This window comes from Coloeus monedula (assembly GCF_965178545.1).
Source record: "Coloeus monedula genome assembly, chromosome: 2".
Taxonomy (NCBI): Eukaryota; Metazoa; Chordata; class Aves; order Passeriformes; family Corvidae; genus Coloeus; species Coloeus monedula.
Window position 1 is genome coordinate 15441987 of NC_138782.1, and position 18361 is coordinate 15460347.

Below are 18361 nucleotides of genomic sequence, written 5' to 3' on the forward strand. Positions count from 1 at the left end.
AGGCGACTGGGATTCTTTGGGCAACTCGCCTTACACACGTCAGGGATACTATCTGGGGTTTTTTTACCTGCCAGCTCAGGGTTTTTTGCATCCAAACAGTGTATTGCAGTTGACACAATTTCTTCTCTCTGAAGAGCAGAGAGAACAGAAGTCTTCTGAGTTGTGCTTCTCTGCTCAGGGGATCTGAGGAAGCAGGGAGAACAGATGGGCAAAGTAGCACGTGCAAAATCATCTCTAAACCCAGCAAGTCACTCAACAGAAGATCTAGAAGGGACCCTTCAGCTGTCACTTTCCCAGAGGTATCACACAGCATTTTTGAGGCTGGGCTTTTGTTTTGTTTTTTTGTTTTTGTTTTTTTTTAATCACAGGCATTTTAATATATTAAGCTGAAAATGAGAATATCTGTGGGACTTTTGGTACTGACAGCATTCGGTTAGTCCAAGCAACCAAAAGGCTCTGTCCACTGGGCTGCAAATTAAGACCTTCCAGGAAAGGGCTAGGACTCCAGAGCTGCCCAATTCTGCTACACAGAAATCACTACAATGAGCACGGGGAGGGTACAGCTGAGTTCTGTTCCCACCATGGCATTTTATTTCCTGAATCTGGGTAGCTCCTCACAAGAAAAAGGATTTACATCCCAGCAGCATTTACCACCCACAGACCCTGACAGATTTAGCAAGAGGTACAGTGATTCAGTACACAGAGGGTGGATTAAAAATAGTGACGTTGTGGCTAAGTTGCCTCCACTGTGTCTCTAAACACTGACAGCCTCAAAGCAGCCACTTATGACACTTGAAAACGACCTGTGATATTGGAATTGTGTGTCCACACACCAAGGTCATGAAGCATCTCCTGGACAGGGGAGGCAATGAGGCCAGAAAAAAGAAAAATCTGGCCAAAAAACCTGATTGTACAGATAGTTACTGAACAAAACCACTACTTCCTACTCTATGCATTACAGCTTTAAAAACAAATGAGTCAAGAAGGCAAGTGGAGAGAGCAGGACAGCACAAATTCAGTACCATCACTGTGCCCCAGGACACAATAAAATGGATAGAGAAGAGATCAAATATACAGAGACTGTTCTACTTCCACTATCTGCAATCAGTATGTTTGTTCTGGGATAAAACAAACATCCATAATCAATACTGAAGGAATGCTGGACTTTGCCTCATATACTTGAGCAACTGATCAAGAAATAATTCATCCCTGTGCAAATCTTACCCTTGTAAGTCTGCCAAGGTCAGTGTCACTTTAGGTTATCAGCTGTTGGAAGTGCTGGCTAAGTTAAACTGCCTAGAGCAAGCTTTAAACTTACATACCCAACTTCTTTGACAAAATGTCTGTGTCTTACTTTATCTGAATTTGCAATCCCCTGATAATGCAAGGCACATTCTTCCCCTGTACTCCTTATTCTCTGCCCTAACTTCCCTTTTTGGCTCAGATAAGTCTTCCGCACGTAGCAGACCGAGACTTCACTACAGAGAACATACAAACGTCACTCAGTTGATATTCACCATATGTCCTCCTTAAGACATAATTCAAATTAGATTTAAATCCTGATAAGGTGGTTTATTTCCATTAAAAGGTTGCTGTATGTGCAGTTTCCCAAAGTGATTAAAAACATTCTTTTTTCTTCAACTTACCATAAAACCAGTAATCTCCTTGTCAAGTATGCTCCATCATCGTTATGAGCCACAGATTAGGACCCAAACCCCACTATTCAGTAACCTGAATGCAGGATTTTGCTTTGGTCACAGTCTTAGCAAGTGTCCCAAAGGCAGTAGCACCTCTCTGTTTACCCTGTACCTTAACAGTAGGTCAGGCCCTTTGTTTCACCGAAAGTTTATGGACTTTAAGATTATTTCAATGCTTAAGCAATTTCTAAAGCAGTTCTTAAACTCCAAAGTCACTTCACTGCTTTTTTAAGGTGTAAACATTTTCCTTCAAATCTGACAGTATCACCACTCAGCTTTCGTTAGAAATTCAGTGCTAGAAACTGGAACTGCTTGGGTGCAACAGAGGATTTTAATGACCAGGTATTCCCCAGGTAACCCTGGCAGGAGCACAGAGGCCATGCAGCCTGGTAGGCTTTGCAGCACGCCATGAGATTAGGAACAAAAGCTTTCAGAAATCAGAGCACTTTTGCAAACTGAATCTGGTCAGTTATTCCATGGGAAAATGTGATTTTTCCTTTATTATACCAGTACTACCAAATGTCTCACCTCCAAAAATTATTCTTTATTAACATACAATAATTAGCACTCTAAAGGAAAATGGAGGAAATATTTATACTTTGAATAGCACAAACCAAATTCACAGACTTCTGTGTTGCTGTTTCAGTTAAATCAGTCACATTTTCTACTTTGGCTGTTTCCAGCAACAATTCAAGTTGTAAAGTCTCTGTCCTATGCCAGGGCTTGTACAGAACCAGAAGAGCAGAGAGCCATTCTCTCAAGGAATGAGCCTATCATGAATAGAAACCAAACAGATGCATGGCATCTTGGAGAAGTCTGGTTAAAAACAGAAAGATGAACATTAAACCTCTCAGCAATATCAGATTGTTCAACAAAAGGCACAGCTGGTATGGAAAGATGAACCTTTGCTCCACTGTCTCCCCTTCAGAGCTAAAAATAATAGTGAGTCATGCCAGTAGCAGTGTTGCTATTTAGCTTTACAAATTCAGGTCATTAGGCTTGGATGTACAGAATCACTCCCTTCCAGCCACAGATCATATGAACTGATAGTAAGGAACACTTAGGACTGAGCACTGACCAGCCCTTGCTTTCAAAACCCACAAAAATAGCATAGAACAAACCAAATGAATACAGTCCAGTTCAATAAGAGAGTCAAGACTGAAACTACCATTACAACTAGGAAGAAAAGGGAAGCTTTAAATAAAGCTCTGAATAATACATCCCTCAACTACCTTTTTCCCCATCTAGCACATCCCTGTCTCATTTTTCTGTCTCTTATTTTTTTGTATTTCTGATCAAGGCAAATGGTTAAAAAGTGTGCGTGAAGACATTTTTTAAAAGCTAGCTGATCTAGACAGCAGAGAGACCAGATGATCTGGAGAAGGCTGAATAGGAGCCAAATTATAAAAAGAGACATATTAAACATTTTTAAATTGCCTTGTAGCTTCCCAGAGAATCTCCCAGAAAAGGCACTAGTCCACCTGTTCATTTTATTTTCAGGTAAGTACTTTTAAAAATAGGTCAGAGGAAGAGATAAGTATGGACTGGCAAGGATGTAAAGGAGAAAGAATGAGTGGTCTTCAGACGCTGAGAGGAGAGGCTGCACATCAAACCAGAAGGATCAGCATCATCTTGTGTTCCAGAAAAAGCAGATTTTCCTCATCCCTGCATGTAAATTGAGGGGGGCATTGTTTTAGAACTGTTTCATGAGGCCAAACCTCTTCATCACATAAAAACTCTTCTCACCCCTATGTCCTCCATTCCCAAGGTCAAGTGTAGGAGGTAATACAGAGGATCCAGATTTGCTCTTGTAGGAAATTTGGCAGTGCTCCTGGTGACCAGAGTCCCCACGGCCTGAATGACTGCCTTGAGCGAGATAGGAAATTCAGAGGAGAAATGGAAAGCTGATGAATAGGAAAATCCCTACATCATCCTATTTCCAAACACGTTCAGATCAGGGAAAAACCAGCAACTGGATTTCCAAGCTAACAAACAGCAGTCTCATGTTAACATTCACAGTAAGCTGCCAGTCCCATTGGCTCCTGAAACCCTGCTGCAGCTCCCTGCACTGCCTTGGGTTTGTACTTCAGAGGAGATTTTACGATAACAGAACCACTTGAAAGCAAGGACAGAAAATATCAGCATATGGAAAATATTTTTCTAACAATGTATCTATATATGCACTACCAAAATGGAAAAATATTTTTTCTAACAATGTATCTATATATGCACTACCAAAGGACTTTTTCCTCTCCAATAAAACCAAAGAATTAAACTGAGATTAAGTATGGCAAAAAAGGGTCATAAACAGCAAATGCTAAGATGACTACAGAGTCGCAACTGGGAGCTGCCACATTGTTCCTCTGGAAAAAAATAATTTTCAGATCAGATTTATAAAATATATAAAAACTCAGATTTATAACTGTTTTCCCTGAAAGTCTGCATTGTTAAATCAGAGCTTTAAACAGGCCAGGATGGCAAATGTCATGAATCATTTACCTGTGATACTAATGCACTGCAGCAAAACCTCTAGTTGACATACTTCTGAGCTATTCTAAATGAGAGCCCCCTTACATTTATTAATATTCTAATAACACTGGCATTCTAAAAAAAAGTTTAAAATACTCTTTTTTTCAGCCCTGTAACCTTGGCCTGCTCACATACTGACTTCTTGAGCTGCACAGATCTACCTGCTCAGAGGTTTCTCAGACAGCCTGTCGGAAGAACCAAGAAAACTCTTCCACATGCAGAACCCAGGGTTAAAAAGCACACCTATTAGCAGTATCCAGGAACACACTTCCTAGTACATCAAGGCTACTGCAGAAAGGCATCTTTCATCTTGGTTTTGACAAAATTTCTCTCTCCACAGCGAACGCAATTTATCTGACGGACTTCTTTGAAATGAGGAATGAAGTCCGTCTCTGTAACGTTACTGAATATGAAATAAAAATGAAATAGAATCTAAATATACCCAACTCTATCCCACTCTCCATCCCTCACATGACTCCAGTATCACTCTTGTGCCTAAACAGAAGCATTAGAGGCAGCGCTCATCCATTTTTCAGTGTAAAAGGCAACCTTGTAAATGTTAAGAACAAGCGTAAGAACCTTGGAATGTCTGTCAATGAGAGGAGCGTATTTTTCGCCGTTTCATTGCTGGGTGGTTGGGTTTTTTTAGTTTCTTACTCTTATTCAGCATATATGCATACATCTACTTATCTTCCTCCCTACCCATGCAGCTATCCTTAAGATTAATAAGGGGCATGCTAAGTGCATCAGTGCATGGCTGCATGCAAAGACAGCTACATACCCCTTCCTTCATCCCTCCTTTATAACCAGATGCCCCTTCCTACAATTCCTTCCACTGGCACCTCTTACGGTCACTGTGCAGAGGTGTGTCCCATCATGACCTAATTTCCAAGAGCTCATGGGTATAATGGAGTTGGGCTTCATAAATGCACATTGTGCAATCATTCATATATTTTATCTGGTGAATATTTTCACTGGGATTTTCCCTTTATACTAAAATGACCAGCCTAGTCTTCAAAAAAAATCAGTCTAGACTGTACCTTTCTTGTGCTGGTCTCCAAGACAGACACAGTGGAGAAGGGCAGCAGCGACAAATGATGCACAAGCTACCAGCAGGGAAGGACTCTGCTAGACTTGAAAGCTGGATTCTTCCATCTGGGCAAACATTTCTGAGCGTCAAAAGAGAAGGGGACAAGGCCTGAAACAACAGCTTTGCTTTTAGGGACATGAATCCCATAGCACAGAGAGAGGGGGAGGTTTAAAATGTGAGTACTGTGCAGTCACAACCATGTCACCCCTCCAGCTCACCCATGCAACTCCAGATGGTATTAATTTGGAATTATGTCTAATGAAAAGAGAGGCTGCATCCCCCATACTTCTTCACTGTCCCCAGAGAAGAACCTCAGGCCTCAGAGAAGAGAAAGGAGTGCAGAGAAGAGAGCATGTGATTGTATGAGTCAGTAATGGGAAGAACTGCCCAGTATGACCATCCCTGAACCCAAGGAGAGGTAGGGGAGGATTGTGGATGCAGCAGTGTGGTGCTCCCTCAGAACGGCTGCGACTGTACTTTTTGGGTGTATGGTGCCCCTTCAGAGGGGAGAAGAATGTTCTGCACTTTACAAGATCAAGACAAATGTCTGTGTATTTTCATTTTTACTATTGCTCATGATAACACCATTTTATCTTAATTCCTTCAAGATTACTGCAAAGCTGGTAATTGCAATCAAGCTATTTTATAAGTCCAATTTATAGGAGACCAAATTATTTATTATTTATTTGCAGTTCTAAGTGGATCATTTGTGTTTTCTCTGAGTAAGATGATGTGTACAAAATATCCCTAAAAATGTCAACTAAGTGGAGAGATACAGAAAAAATGCCTCTCTGTCTCATAAGTACCCGTAGCTTTCAGAATACAAATCATTCTTACACAAACACAGCAATAGCATGGTAGGCTTCCACAGAGTATTAGAAATACATAAAAAAACCACACTGCATGCCATGAAGTTCTTACAGCTAAAAGATCTACCCAAGCCAAGTAGTGCTGTTGACTTCAGTTCCCACACCATCACAGACCTCCTCTTACTAATTCAGCTCTTAGTGCTGCTCCAAATCTAACTTCCACTCTAGTTGAACCAAGCAACTCCACCCCACACTCTCTCTAATATCCCCCACCTCTCCCCCTGCCATTCCTGAATGACACAATCTTTCTGGATACCCACAATTAGCAACCATTTCACTGGAAATGGGAACTCAGGCACTGGGGGTGACAGCTGTTAAGCAGCTGCTTATAAAAATTCCAGTTAAAATTGTTTGTTTGCAAACACACATGGAAGTCTTAAGCTATTGACTGGCTTTTGTGTGGATCTAATCTATTACCACGGGGCTGTTCAGTATATACAACTTCACTCAGTCTACAGAAGTAAAATACAAATTCACTTGGGTGCAATTTACTGTGGCAATAACCATACTGTTTACATCATGATCAAGTACAAAGAGTTGGTCTAATATCCCCAAGGAGAACAGACTGTGTAAATAAGCATCTTTTATGGGAGGGCTCTCAGATTTATTCCTGATGCTTTCCGATTGTGACTTTGGAAAATCCTTGCAAGCCCTCCCGAACTAGCAAGGCAAACCTGACCTTTCTGATAGCTGCTGGTAAGATATCAGATCTCGTGTTAAATACAAACTTAGCTGTGACCTACACTAAACCAGAAAAATGGAAGTTCCACCATCAAGAATCACAACAGCTCCTTCTGCGCTGGCAGCGACACATGAACATCAGGCCATTACAGCTAAACCTCAGCTCCCCGGCTGTTAATTTATCCAAAACTTTTCAAAGACACTTTGCTGGACTGGGGCAGTCTGGATTCTTCCAGCCTGACCCAGGAAAGTGACAGGAGCAGCCAGGATGGCCCAAGACACAGCACTGGTTGATTTGCACTGACAGGCAGCACAGTGGAGGAAGTAACGCTTGGGAATCCGACACCAGAGACAGAAATGCTCTTGAGTCCTGTGTTACAGAAATGATGATTTGAGTTGGACTTGACAAAAACATTTTTAATGGTTAAGACAATGAAGCACTGGGATAGACTATAGAGTTTCCAACCTAAAGTCTCAGATGGTAACATGCCTGAGGTAAATGTGTGACTCCTGTGTTCTGGGCAGGAGGATAAACCACAGGTGCTTCTGAGCTTTTTCACTCCTATTTCTGTGACCCTGCTCTCAAGTGTGTTGTCCCGTGCCTTGAAAGATGGAAATGAAATTTCTGTTCCATAGTTTTTTTACTGTACACACTCACTGGTGCTAATGACAGAAGTGAGAACAGGACCCCGTGCTTACAGGCTTCTTTTTCTGAGCATCTTCTCCCTCCCAGCAGGTATGGCAGCTTTTCCCTTGAATCTGTATGGTGTTCTCCAGCCTCCTGACAGATAAACAGCTATGAGTTCTGCTGCCTTTCTGCAGTACCAAAAAAGATCTGAAGGCTTTGCATTTTCAAAGACAACCTCCTCTTTTTAGCATGTTCTCTTGGTCTCCAGAATGGGAGTCCAGTGATATAACGATTCCTCTGGTTCATGTGCATGCCATATCCCATTTTTTCTTTAACAATGTACAAGACAGTTTCTTTTTAGGCTATTATCTCATTATATCCTCAATAACCCAACTTCTACGTAATCAAACCCTTAGTAACATAACCTATTTTCTTCCTCAGGCTGTTGTAAGCTCTGTTTCCTCTTTTCAGTGTCCAGATTTTGTAAATTTCTACTAGTTGCAGAATTTGGCTTTACACAGAAACTCTGCTGCATCCTTAGCCCTGCTTCACCATGCGCAGAAAGGATCAAGCGACCAGACCTGTTTCATCCTTCTGTGTCCTCTGCATTACATCTTAGGTTTTCATGAGCAAACATTTGCAAGATGAACCCATATTTTTATGGGAGCACATTACAAATCCACTGATTTCTAAAGTGGGATGGGAGTATAAGGCAACGGCACTCATGCCACAGCCTGCACGGAGCAGTCTGGTCATGCAATGATGTTCTCCTCTCTAACTGTTCAAGTATGCTAGAATTAATTTAAAATCACGTGCAATATTTCTCTAATGTTGCCCTTTCGTGCAAACTGTGATCATGAACCAAATGACTGAGCAAGGCAGAAATACCCTTCCTGTTAATATGGGCTTTACACCATGAGAAACCTGAGTAATACCATTTTTGGGGGCTCTGTCCTAACTCATAACACTTTTTTTTGTTGTTATTCTGAAGATGTTTTTGGTGTCTGGAAAAATGCCATGTGCTATCTCAGACATAAAGGAGTCAGGCAAATAAACTACACTGGAAAAACTCTCTCTGTGATTTGCTTAAGTAGCAATTTAAGTGAATAGGAAATCAGCTGCTCATCTCAATTAGATGACAGTCACAGCCAAAAAATCCTATTATAGAGGCCATATTATAAAAATGTGGGTTAGGAATTTCCCTAAATTCTATTTACAGAAGAAAGTGCCGGATGAAGATCCAAAGGATCTCTTCCCTGTCTATGGCAACATTTGTTTCTTACATGAAATGTGTCTTCAAGACATTTAATCTTTCTAAAGTCACTTCTCCATCTACAAAGGGACATAATAAAACTTATGTTCCTTTATAAAGTGCTTTAAACACCATGGATGAGAAGAGCTAAGTGAAAAAAAGGTGACATTTTTATTACTATTAAGCTACCACAAGCAAGAATATTTCTCAAAATTATGAGTTTAATGAGATATGTTTATCAAAAGTAAGTAGGGACGCTGGCAGAAAAGCCCCTATACTCCTTTCTAAAGTTGGTCAAACTGACAAAATAAATTAATACAGAAATGTTCCTGATAAATTCTGGAACCACCCTAGCTAAAAAAAGGTTGGTACAATCTCTTAAGAACAAGCACAAGAGCAGCCCAGGATGGACACTACTCATAAAAGATTCTAGGGTAACAAATGTGGAAACACATTTGCCCCACAGGATCTCAGTGAGCACAGATGGCACCACCAAACCCTTCCACTGTTTACAGTACATGGAGAAAGAAACATCCCGACTCGGATAAATCCTATCAGCAGCCCAGCTGTTCAGGAAAAGCCACTGGGAACCCCTTCTCAGAAGCAGGAGGCCAAACTTGGTGTCAACAGAAGCAATGGGGTAACACAGTCAGATAGAAGGTGAATGTGGACACCAAAAACTGGTGTTATAAACCACACCACTGTGAGAATTAATAGATGTAATGCCCGTAATTGGTTTCATAATGCTCTGCTCGTGCCACCTCGAAGGAAGCGGCTGTGGAGATACAAAAACCAAGTGAGGAGATGCCCGTTTCACAGCTAAATTGCTGAATTTGGTAAGATACTTGTGCCTTCAGTCCTCTTAATATGTTAGCAAAGCAAAATTTTCCACTTAGTGAATCAAATTGTACACACTACACCGCTTTATCCCTCGAGCTCATTTTCTCATTCTAAGCAATGCTCACCAGTAAGAGAAGCCCAGGCTTCATTCACATTTGCACCGGCACACAGCAAAATATGAATTCAGGCCACACTTTGTTGTCCTTCTCCTGCCTAAAACCTCATGAAAATGCACAGCACAAGTGCAAGGTTTCCTACTTCCAATAACGTGTATTTTGTTATAAAAATAAATGAATTGCAATCATAGGTAGACAATATTTGGGAAAAAAAAATTGAGTACATGATCAATGCTGTAGAAAAAAAATCTATAAGAATCTGTAAAAGTTAAAAAAGATAGCATCCTTCTTGTTCTGGTAAGAATATTTAATTATTAAACCCCACAAATACCAACAACAAAAAATCATGAATATTAAAGAACTTTCTACTTTGGTAAAGCTCAGTTTATACTTTGCTAAAATTCCTATTTCTCATTCCGGTAACATTTTCTTTGGGAGGTTCTCGAACTCCCTCATAACACGCCCACAAAATACATCGCTTATCTACTTTACAGATGAGAAAATCAAGCAAAGCATAATTAATTAATTCTCCTAAAGTTGTAATCATCCCTAATATAGAGATCAAAGATATTCTATTGCAATCCTGGGAGTAAGGGAGCAAAGCAGAGACACAAAGTTAACCTCAGTCTCCAAATGGCACAGCACATCAGTGATAAAGCTCCTTCTTGCAGAGTGCTAAGAAACTGATTTAATATTAATCTATCAAATATGCCCACCTCTCTCAAGGCTGTAGGCAGATGGATGTGCCACTAAGACAAACGATGAACTGCCATCCTCTGATGTCACCGGCCTTGCCACTTGCAATCAGAACAGCACTGGAATGGTACTTAACTCCTGAGAACAGAGGTTGCACGAGGTACATCTGGCACTGAGATCCTGTCACAGTGGGAAGAATCTCTTCCTTCCAAAACACTGAGCTTCTCCAATAAACTGGAGGTTAGAAACAATCCTGCAAAATAACTGATGATTTCATCAAATGTACAGGGAACTCGAGGCTGAAATGTCTATTTTGCTTGACAAGCAAAGCAGATGCACTGAGACGGAGACAGTAAAATACATTAACTACAGACTTAGTGAGAGGGTATCAGAAAACATTCTGAGTTTTCAGAAAGCCTTCTTTATAATCCCAAAATCACATGTAAGGCAGTTATGGCAAATCTTTGGCTGGCTTCTCTTGCCGGAAACAACTGCAGGTTACCAAAAAGTCAGCCCTATCGTAGGCCTGCATCATCAGCACACACAAAAACTTGTATTACTCCAGGGAAACAAGTCCACCATCCTCAGAACCCTGAGGAATGTGTTTTTAATGGCCACTGCATCCAAAGTCAGTGGTTACCATAACAAAGGCATAACCAAAATTTCAATCAAATGCAATACAATCACAGAGCAGTAACAATTCAGCCTTGGTACAGAAAAAGAAGCCCACCACTAATCTCCATGGAATCACTAAAATTCAATATATTTGGAGGTTTCACAACATGCCAGATTTCCTTACCATCATACACGATGTACTTCCCAGTTTAAAAGCACCAGCAATGTGCAGGGATGCTGCCTGCAGAACATGCAGCCAGGGAAACACCACAAATTGACTGCAATACCAAAAAAAGCAGCAACACGGAATAGGAACATCTGGCCAGGTAACAACCCTGCAGGACCATGCCTGGGAGCTACAGGGAACCAGAAGCTGAATATAACCCAGCAGCATCCCACATGACAACACAGGTACCCTGGATGTCTGAGCAGGAGCAGAGCTCTAAGGCACAGGCAAATATTCCTCAGCTCTGTTTCAGTGCCAGTGAGGTGCATTCCACAGGGAAGTGGTTCCATGAGAGCAAGCTCATGGTCTGAATAACCAGCAATCCAGAAAGCACGACAAAATCTTGGGAAAAGTTCAGAGAGACTGGAGCCATCCAGGCTTTGGAGGAACTGGAGTGTGCATTTCTGCAGAAGAAGATCAAAGAGATGGAACAGAACAAGAAAACCAGCCAGAAAGCTGACCCTGCTCAAGGCCAGGAGGCAAGACAACATCATGGCCCCCTCCAAGCCTGTGGTGATGTGTGCTGCAGCCCTGAGATTCCCCAATGGGCCCAGCAGAAAAACACAGTTCACCCAACTGACCCGTGACAACAAAGCAGACACATCCCCAAGTCATGTCTGACTAGAAGACCACATAACAAACCTCAAAATCAGAAGCTTACTGAACTCTTTTTCTGCCTCTCCTTCTAGATTTCATCATCCTCCACTATTTTAATATAGTTTCAAGAATTTGAAATAGATTTAAAAATTTATTGTTACAGCTATTATCTCCATACTACTGATTTCACAGTGAACTCTGTACAATACCTTAAAACTCCAAAGTAAGTTGTCATCAGCTCCATCCACTGTGCATTTCATTTCTCCTCACACCAGCCTTCCCAGCATGCTCCTACTTCATCTCTTTTTTTTGTCCCCCCTGATGAGAACCAGCTGAGGGAGCTGGGGAGGCTCAGCCTGGGGAAAAGGAGGCTGCGGAGGGACCCTATCATTCATTACAACCACCTGAAAGGAGGATGTAGCCAGGTGGGGGATGGTCTCCTTCCCCTGGTAACAACCAATAGGACAGGAGGAAATGGCCTCAACTTGCACCAGAGGAGGTTTCGATTGGATAGCAGAAAAAATTTCTTCACCAGAAGGGAGGTCAAGCACTGGAACAGGCCACCCAGGGAGGTGGATGAGTCAGCCACCCTTGGGGTATTTAAAAGACATGTAGATGTAGCATTTGGGCCCACGGTTCAGTGGTGGGCTTGGCAGTGCTGGGTTAACACTTCAGCTCGATGATCTTAAAGGTCTTTTCCAACCTAAATGATTCTGTGATTCTGAAAACAAAAATGTTTAGATGAATGCCACAAGCTGAAGTATGAGAGATACACTTTATCCTCCCTATCAGCACAGTTTTAAATACATCAGGGAGGACTGAGGGATATTGATAGCTGAAAGGTTTGCTCATTTGAGTTCACTTCTACAGCACATTTTTTCGCTAGATCCACTTTTGCGAAAGTCAAAGTGTAATAAACAAAGTTACTCTCTGTAGAGTTATTGACAGGAGAAAAAAGAGTTATAAGTAGTATTGATTTGGGGTGAAATGGTAGAACGTGACAATCAATAGAGCTTAGTCAGATATAAAATAGAAGGAGTCACACAAGTCATGACAGGATTATTACAGGAGACAAATCCTGGTATCAGTCAAGGAAGAGAAGAAGCTGTAAATGGGATCCAAAATGTAAACTGTGGATTACTTTATAGAAAAATAACCCTAAACTATTTATTTTAATGTTTTAATATGGGAGGTAGTTTTTATTTCTGCGTATTGTCAGTGTTCTTTTTCTAAAGCTTTTGAAACAAATTCTTTCCACCTCCATAGTATTTTCATTAAATGTCATCAAAGCTCTTTTCAAATCTCTGAGAGAAGTATGATTATCCTTATTTAACAGATAATGAGAAGATAGAAAGAGGCTGGGGCTACATTTTCCAAACTAGTCAGTAATGCCGCGTGCCTTGTGTCTAAATACACAAATCCATAAAATGAGAGTCCTACAGAAACAGTATTTTCAAAGTCCTAAGAAATCACAACTTTGGTCAACAGCTGCTTACAACTTCCCAGACTCTGGGTCACAGGCTGGGGAGCCAAAAGCTGAGCCCTCACAGCAAACACAGCAAGCTGTGTAAGCACAGTGAGCTTGCTCACATATACAACAGAGCCTAAAATAGGGATGCTAATTCACAGTCCTCTGTTCTAATTACAAAGCTCATTATTTTTACCACTCGAATGACTCAGGGTGAAGGGACCCAATAACCACAATATTCTACCACATGAAAGGACTGTACATTTGCTGGGATTTACACAGTGCCTACCTTCTGAGCACAGCCACACTGGAAAATAATAGCAATAGTCAGAACAGCAATGAATGCTTTTCACCGCTGATTATCCCCATGCACAATCGTTCAGTGCATTGCCTTTTCCTAGACACTGGACCAAAAAAAACCCCGAATTATTGAAAGATATTAAAATACCTTACAAATGAAATTTGATACAGAATTAGTTACACTACCAAGGTGAAAGGCAGCAGCATTAATAATGATCAACATCGCACAACAATTTATTGCAGGCTATGATGAAAACTATTCCATTCAAGGGAGATATAAGCCATATTTTGAAGAACCTCTTGCACTAATCAGCTAAATAAATGCTGACAATCAAACTGTGGGATATGCGGAGCCTCAGGGAGGAGGGGGCCTTGGAACAGCTTCATTTTTATGAATGGAGCCATAAGAAGGAGGTTAGAGAAGGACAGGAGCACACACAACTCCAATCCCAAGAAAGGCACAGGACAGGCTGAATAGCACCACCACACTGAAACATGAACTGGCCAGGAAATCAAGGGTTACACAGCTGGAATAAAATAATTTTTTTTTTTTAAAGCCATTAATTTCTAAAGAGGGATATGTACTGACTGCAACAGTTTAAAAGCTTGTTTAGCTGGAATCCCATTTGCAGTCACAGGATTTCTATTGGAAAATGGCATTATTGTCTCCAGAGAGAAAACTAGGACTGAATCACATCAGGAGGAGGATGGACAAGATGACCTTTTGAAGTCTTCTTCAGCCGTATTCCTGTAAATCCATATTCAGTGACAGAAAACACATCTGGATTGGAGCTGCTAGGGCTTAGGCATTCAAGTCAGAAAATTTTGGCATAAGTCTTTGGCATGAGAAAAAGCCCAAGCAATTTTTATATTGGGCTCTGTCTGCCATTAGTGATGCGATTCAATCATAAAATGGCTTATTCCCCCAACACAAATATGTAATACCATGCCAGAGTAGGAATGCGAAGCTGCTCTCATTATCACAGCTAAGTTCATTTTACAGCAAAGCAGTTTACTTTAAGACTTTTCCAGTAATCCAAGTCTAATTACGGAATCAATTTAAAACAATTTTGTAATTAAAAGTACCTGCTGAAAATATCTCACAGGCTCAGTAATTTAAATGGTAGTGTTAAAAATGTAATTAAAATTAAAAAGGCCAAATGAGGCTGGGTCGCTCCTCCACTAGGAGAGTGCTGAAGGACGTTGCATTTGCAGACCCGAATCGCCAGCTTCCTCCCCAAATTCCTGCTTTTCCCAGCTGCATGGGGATTTCGCACTAAGAGTCATCCAAGAGATGTCTGAGCGGACCGCGGCGGGGCAAGGCTTTTTTGTTTTCTAATTTAAAAAATTACGCTGTTTCAAAATGAAGCTGTACTTAGAGTGAGCCAGTGCTCCCTAGCCGGGGCCGGGGTGAGGCTCCCTCCTGCCAGGGGTCCCCGCGCAGGGTGCCAAAGGCTGCGCGCCCCCGCGCAGGGGTGCGGTGGGGAGCGCAGGGGGGGAACTTTCCCCGCTCCCCCCGGGTCGGGGCTGCGGGGGCGGCTGGGGAGGGGGTGGCGCGGCCCGGGCGGAGGAGGGGACCGGGGACGGGGCCGGGGCCCCTCACTCACTCACCGCCCGCCGCCAGCCCCGGGCCGAGGCTCAGCGCCAACTGCAGCCACAGCGCCGCGGCCAGCGCCCGCCGCCGCGCCGCCGGGAGGGCACCGCCGCCGCTCGCCTGCTTCCCATGACACATCTTCTGCCCGCCAAAGGCATCCGGTTCGCCGCCACCTGCAACGAGAGAGCCGCTCCGCCTCGCCGCTGCCCGGGGCTCCGCGCCGGCTCCGCGGGTCGCCCCCGCCGCCCCCGCCACCCGCGGCGCGGCTGCCCCCGCGCCGCCCCCCGCCCGCCCCGCCGCCCTCCCGACCCCGCGGCTCCCCCGGCCGTGCCCCCCGCCGCCGCTACCTGCGGGGGCCCCCCCGCCAGACCCGGCGGTACCTCCGCGGCTGCTGCCGCCGCCTCCGCCGCTGCGGCTCGGCAGCCTGCCGGGGCCGGGCGGAGCGCACACGCACACCCTGGCACACCACACGCGCACACAGGGACGCGCACACCGCAGCCGGCCGGCCCTACCTGGGAGCGGGGCAGCGGCAGCCGCAGCGCGCACCTGCCCGGCCCGCCCGCCCGGCCGGCGCGGAGCGGAGGCGCGGGGAGCCGTGCGCGGCGGGAGCGCGGGCAGCCCCGGCGCGCCGAGCACGCATGGCAGCCGCGGGCACGGCTGCGCCGCCGCTCCGCGCTGTCCCGCCCGGGCACCCCGCGGCAGCCCGGCCCGGAGGGGCACCCCATGCCCCGCGCCGGGGGGCGCCCCAACACTGCCAAGGGCAGGGGAAGGCGAAGTTAAGGCTTCGCTCCCGGTAGTTTCTGCTCGTTTTCACCTCAAACGGGGTTTCGTGGTGCGCAGCTCTGACGGAGCATCTTTGGAATGTCCTGTGCTTCGTCACGTAGGCAGAACGTTAGACATGAGACACAGTTCAGCAGCGCTGGTGGCAGTGCCACATCTTTCACAGTTTTTGGGAGTGGGAAGGTGTATTCCTGAGCGCTCGCACCCGTCAGCTGCCATTGGGGAAAGGCAGGACGCCTGGGCCTGCCGGCTGGAGCAATTTGCTGTTAGGAATCAGCATCCAGCTCTGTTTAGTGAATCTGTGAAATTCACTACCACGAATCACTGAATCAGAGACACTGTCTCCTGGCTCCCGCAGCCTTGGTAGCTCCGTGTTTCCTGGTGCCATTCCCAGTGTGCTGTTAGGGGTATTGCCCCTTTGCCCACAACTAGGCACTGCAGCTCTTCCCTTGCTCAGAGGTAGCAGAGGGTGTCCTCGAGCTGAAGAGGACTCTGTTAAGCGGATTAAGGTATTTGGCGCACTCCTGGGACGCAGCAAGGGGAACAAAACCAGGGACAAGGGATGACACATTTGTAATGAAACATACCTAGGCTCAATGCAAACACAGACCCAAAGGTATGTGGGATCCTATTAACATCACGTGGAAATAGCACATTCCGATGCTTTGAAGTTAATAGTAAACACTGGTAAAGTTGGAGTTCTTTTCAAGTGTCTCAGCTACCTGATGCTGTCTCCTCCAAGTTAAAACTTAAGGCTCTTCAGGAGGGATTTTAGTTCAAATCATGTACCAGTTCAAAGGCCAGTGTAAGAAGCATAGCTCTTTATCTACCCTGGAGAAAATGGGCATCTCACAGTGAAATGCAGGTATTCTGCTAAGAATAGGGAAGTATGTGGCCAATTTTCAGCGAAGAGAATGTATTATTTCTGAAATACCTTTGCTGCTCCTTTTAAACAGGGAAATTTGGAAACTATAGAACTTTTTCACCGAGCATCATTTCCTGATCAGGTACGTTTTCACGTCCCCAGCCAGCCCAAAGAGGGAGTTCAGGTCAGTAACAGCCCTCTTAAGCTGTGCAAATACAGCACAGGCACAGTTACATTATAGAGATGCTCTTCAGAGGCAGTAAGCCATTGACTACTAACAAGTGGCAGGACAGAGCAATAATGCAGCGATTCCTGTTGTCTGTAGTAGGAGGATCTTTATGTTACTGGTTTGGTAGCTTCAATTTTTGAAATCAAAATAGCAAAAGATAATGTCCTGAGCAATCTGACATTATTCCTGTTCTCCATCAATTAAAATGCAAAGTGCTGGATGCAATGTCTACTTTCAGTGTGGATGGAGCACCCAGATACACCCTTCTGAGGAGGAAGAGGCGAACTAACGTCTGTCAGTGTTGATAGGAACTACTTATCCCTTGTTTCTGCCATTTACTCCTATCCCCACGTGTGCAGCTGCACCTCGGACACCATCCAGCCTGAGGAAGGACAAGTGAGTACTCCAGGCACCTGTCAGCCACCTCACGTGAGTAGGAGCACCACCACTTCAAACAGCACCAGGAAATCAAGGTTTGCTTGTGCAGCAGCTCTTCTTCAAAATCTTAATGAACTGTAACAATTCATCTCTTACTGAGCAGGGCATGTATGTAGGATGCAAGGTGGTGGCAGTGGCTGAAGGGGCTGGGGGGATGCCCGCCCCCCCCCCCCCCCTTGATGAAGGAATTAATTTAGCGGGGATTCCTATTAGCCAAGAGCAGGGAAGGGCTCCTGCAGCCCAGGAAAGCTGGGCTAAACTGAGTGAGGAGCAGCAAAAGCTGGAGAAGGATGAAGCCTGAGGCAACCCCGACCACAGACTGGCAGAGGGGAAGGAGCTGCTTCGCTTTGGCTTGGGCTTTGTTTCTGGAAGAGATGGATGGATGGATTGCCTGAAGGGCTACAACCGCTCTGTGACCAAATCTGACATCTGTAATCAATTTTAGTGCATCCTCCTGAGCTGAAGTGGGGCCAGAGCAGTGATCAGTGGGCTGGACCTGAAGCTCTGAGCTGCTGCTACATAGCACAGGCTGTAAAATATGGGAGGATTTGTCCCCTGGTTATCCCACAAGTGTTTCAAGGCCACAGATGTCGTGATTTCTGTACCTTCCTACACTTGGCTGCCCCTCCACTACTTTTCTTAGGCAAGTTCCAGTTGAGCCTCAGACCTGTGGGGGGGACTAACCCTGAATTGCATCTGGTGGGGATAAACCCTCCCTGGTGCTGGTGCAGGCGGGCTGGAAACAAGTCAGAGAGATTATGTGACATTGTTTTGCTTCATATGTACTCACAAAGTTGCTTCCATCTCCCTGCACTGCTTCTGCAGCTAAAAGTGCTACCCCTCAGAATGAG

General features: G+C 44.3%; 1 protein-coding gene across 1 annotated transcript in view; it reads right to left on the reverse strand.

Annotated features, from left to right (window-relative positions):
• The window catches only part of SUSD4 (sushi domain containing 4), a gene marked incomplete at both ends in the record, with an annotated part of 67813 nt that extends 52477 nt beyond the window's left edge, over positions 1-15336 (reverse strand). The window contains one exon of the mRNA XM_082303431.1: positions 15216-15336. Within this exon, the coding sequence (XP_082159557.1) occupies positions 15216-15336 (121 nt within the window). The remainder of the gene's footprint in view (positions 1-15215) is intronic.
• Positions 15337-18361: the final 3025 nt, after the last annotated feature.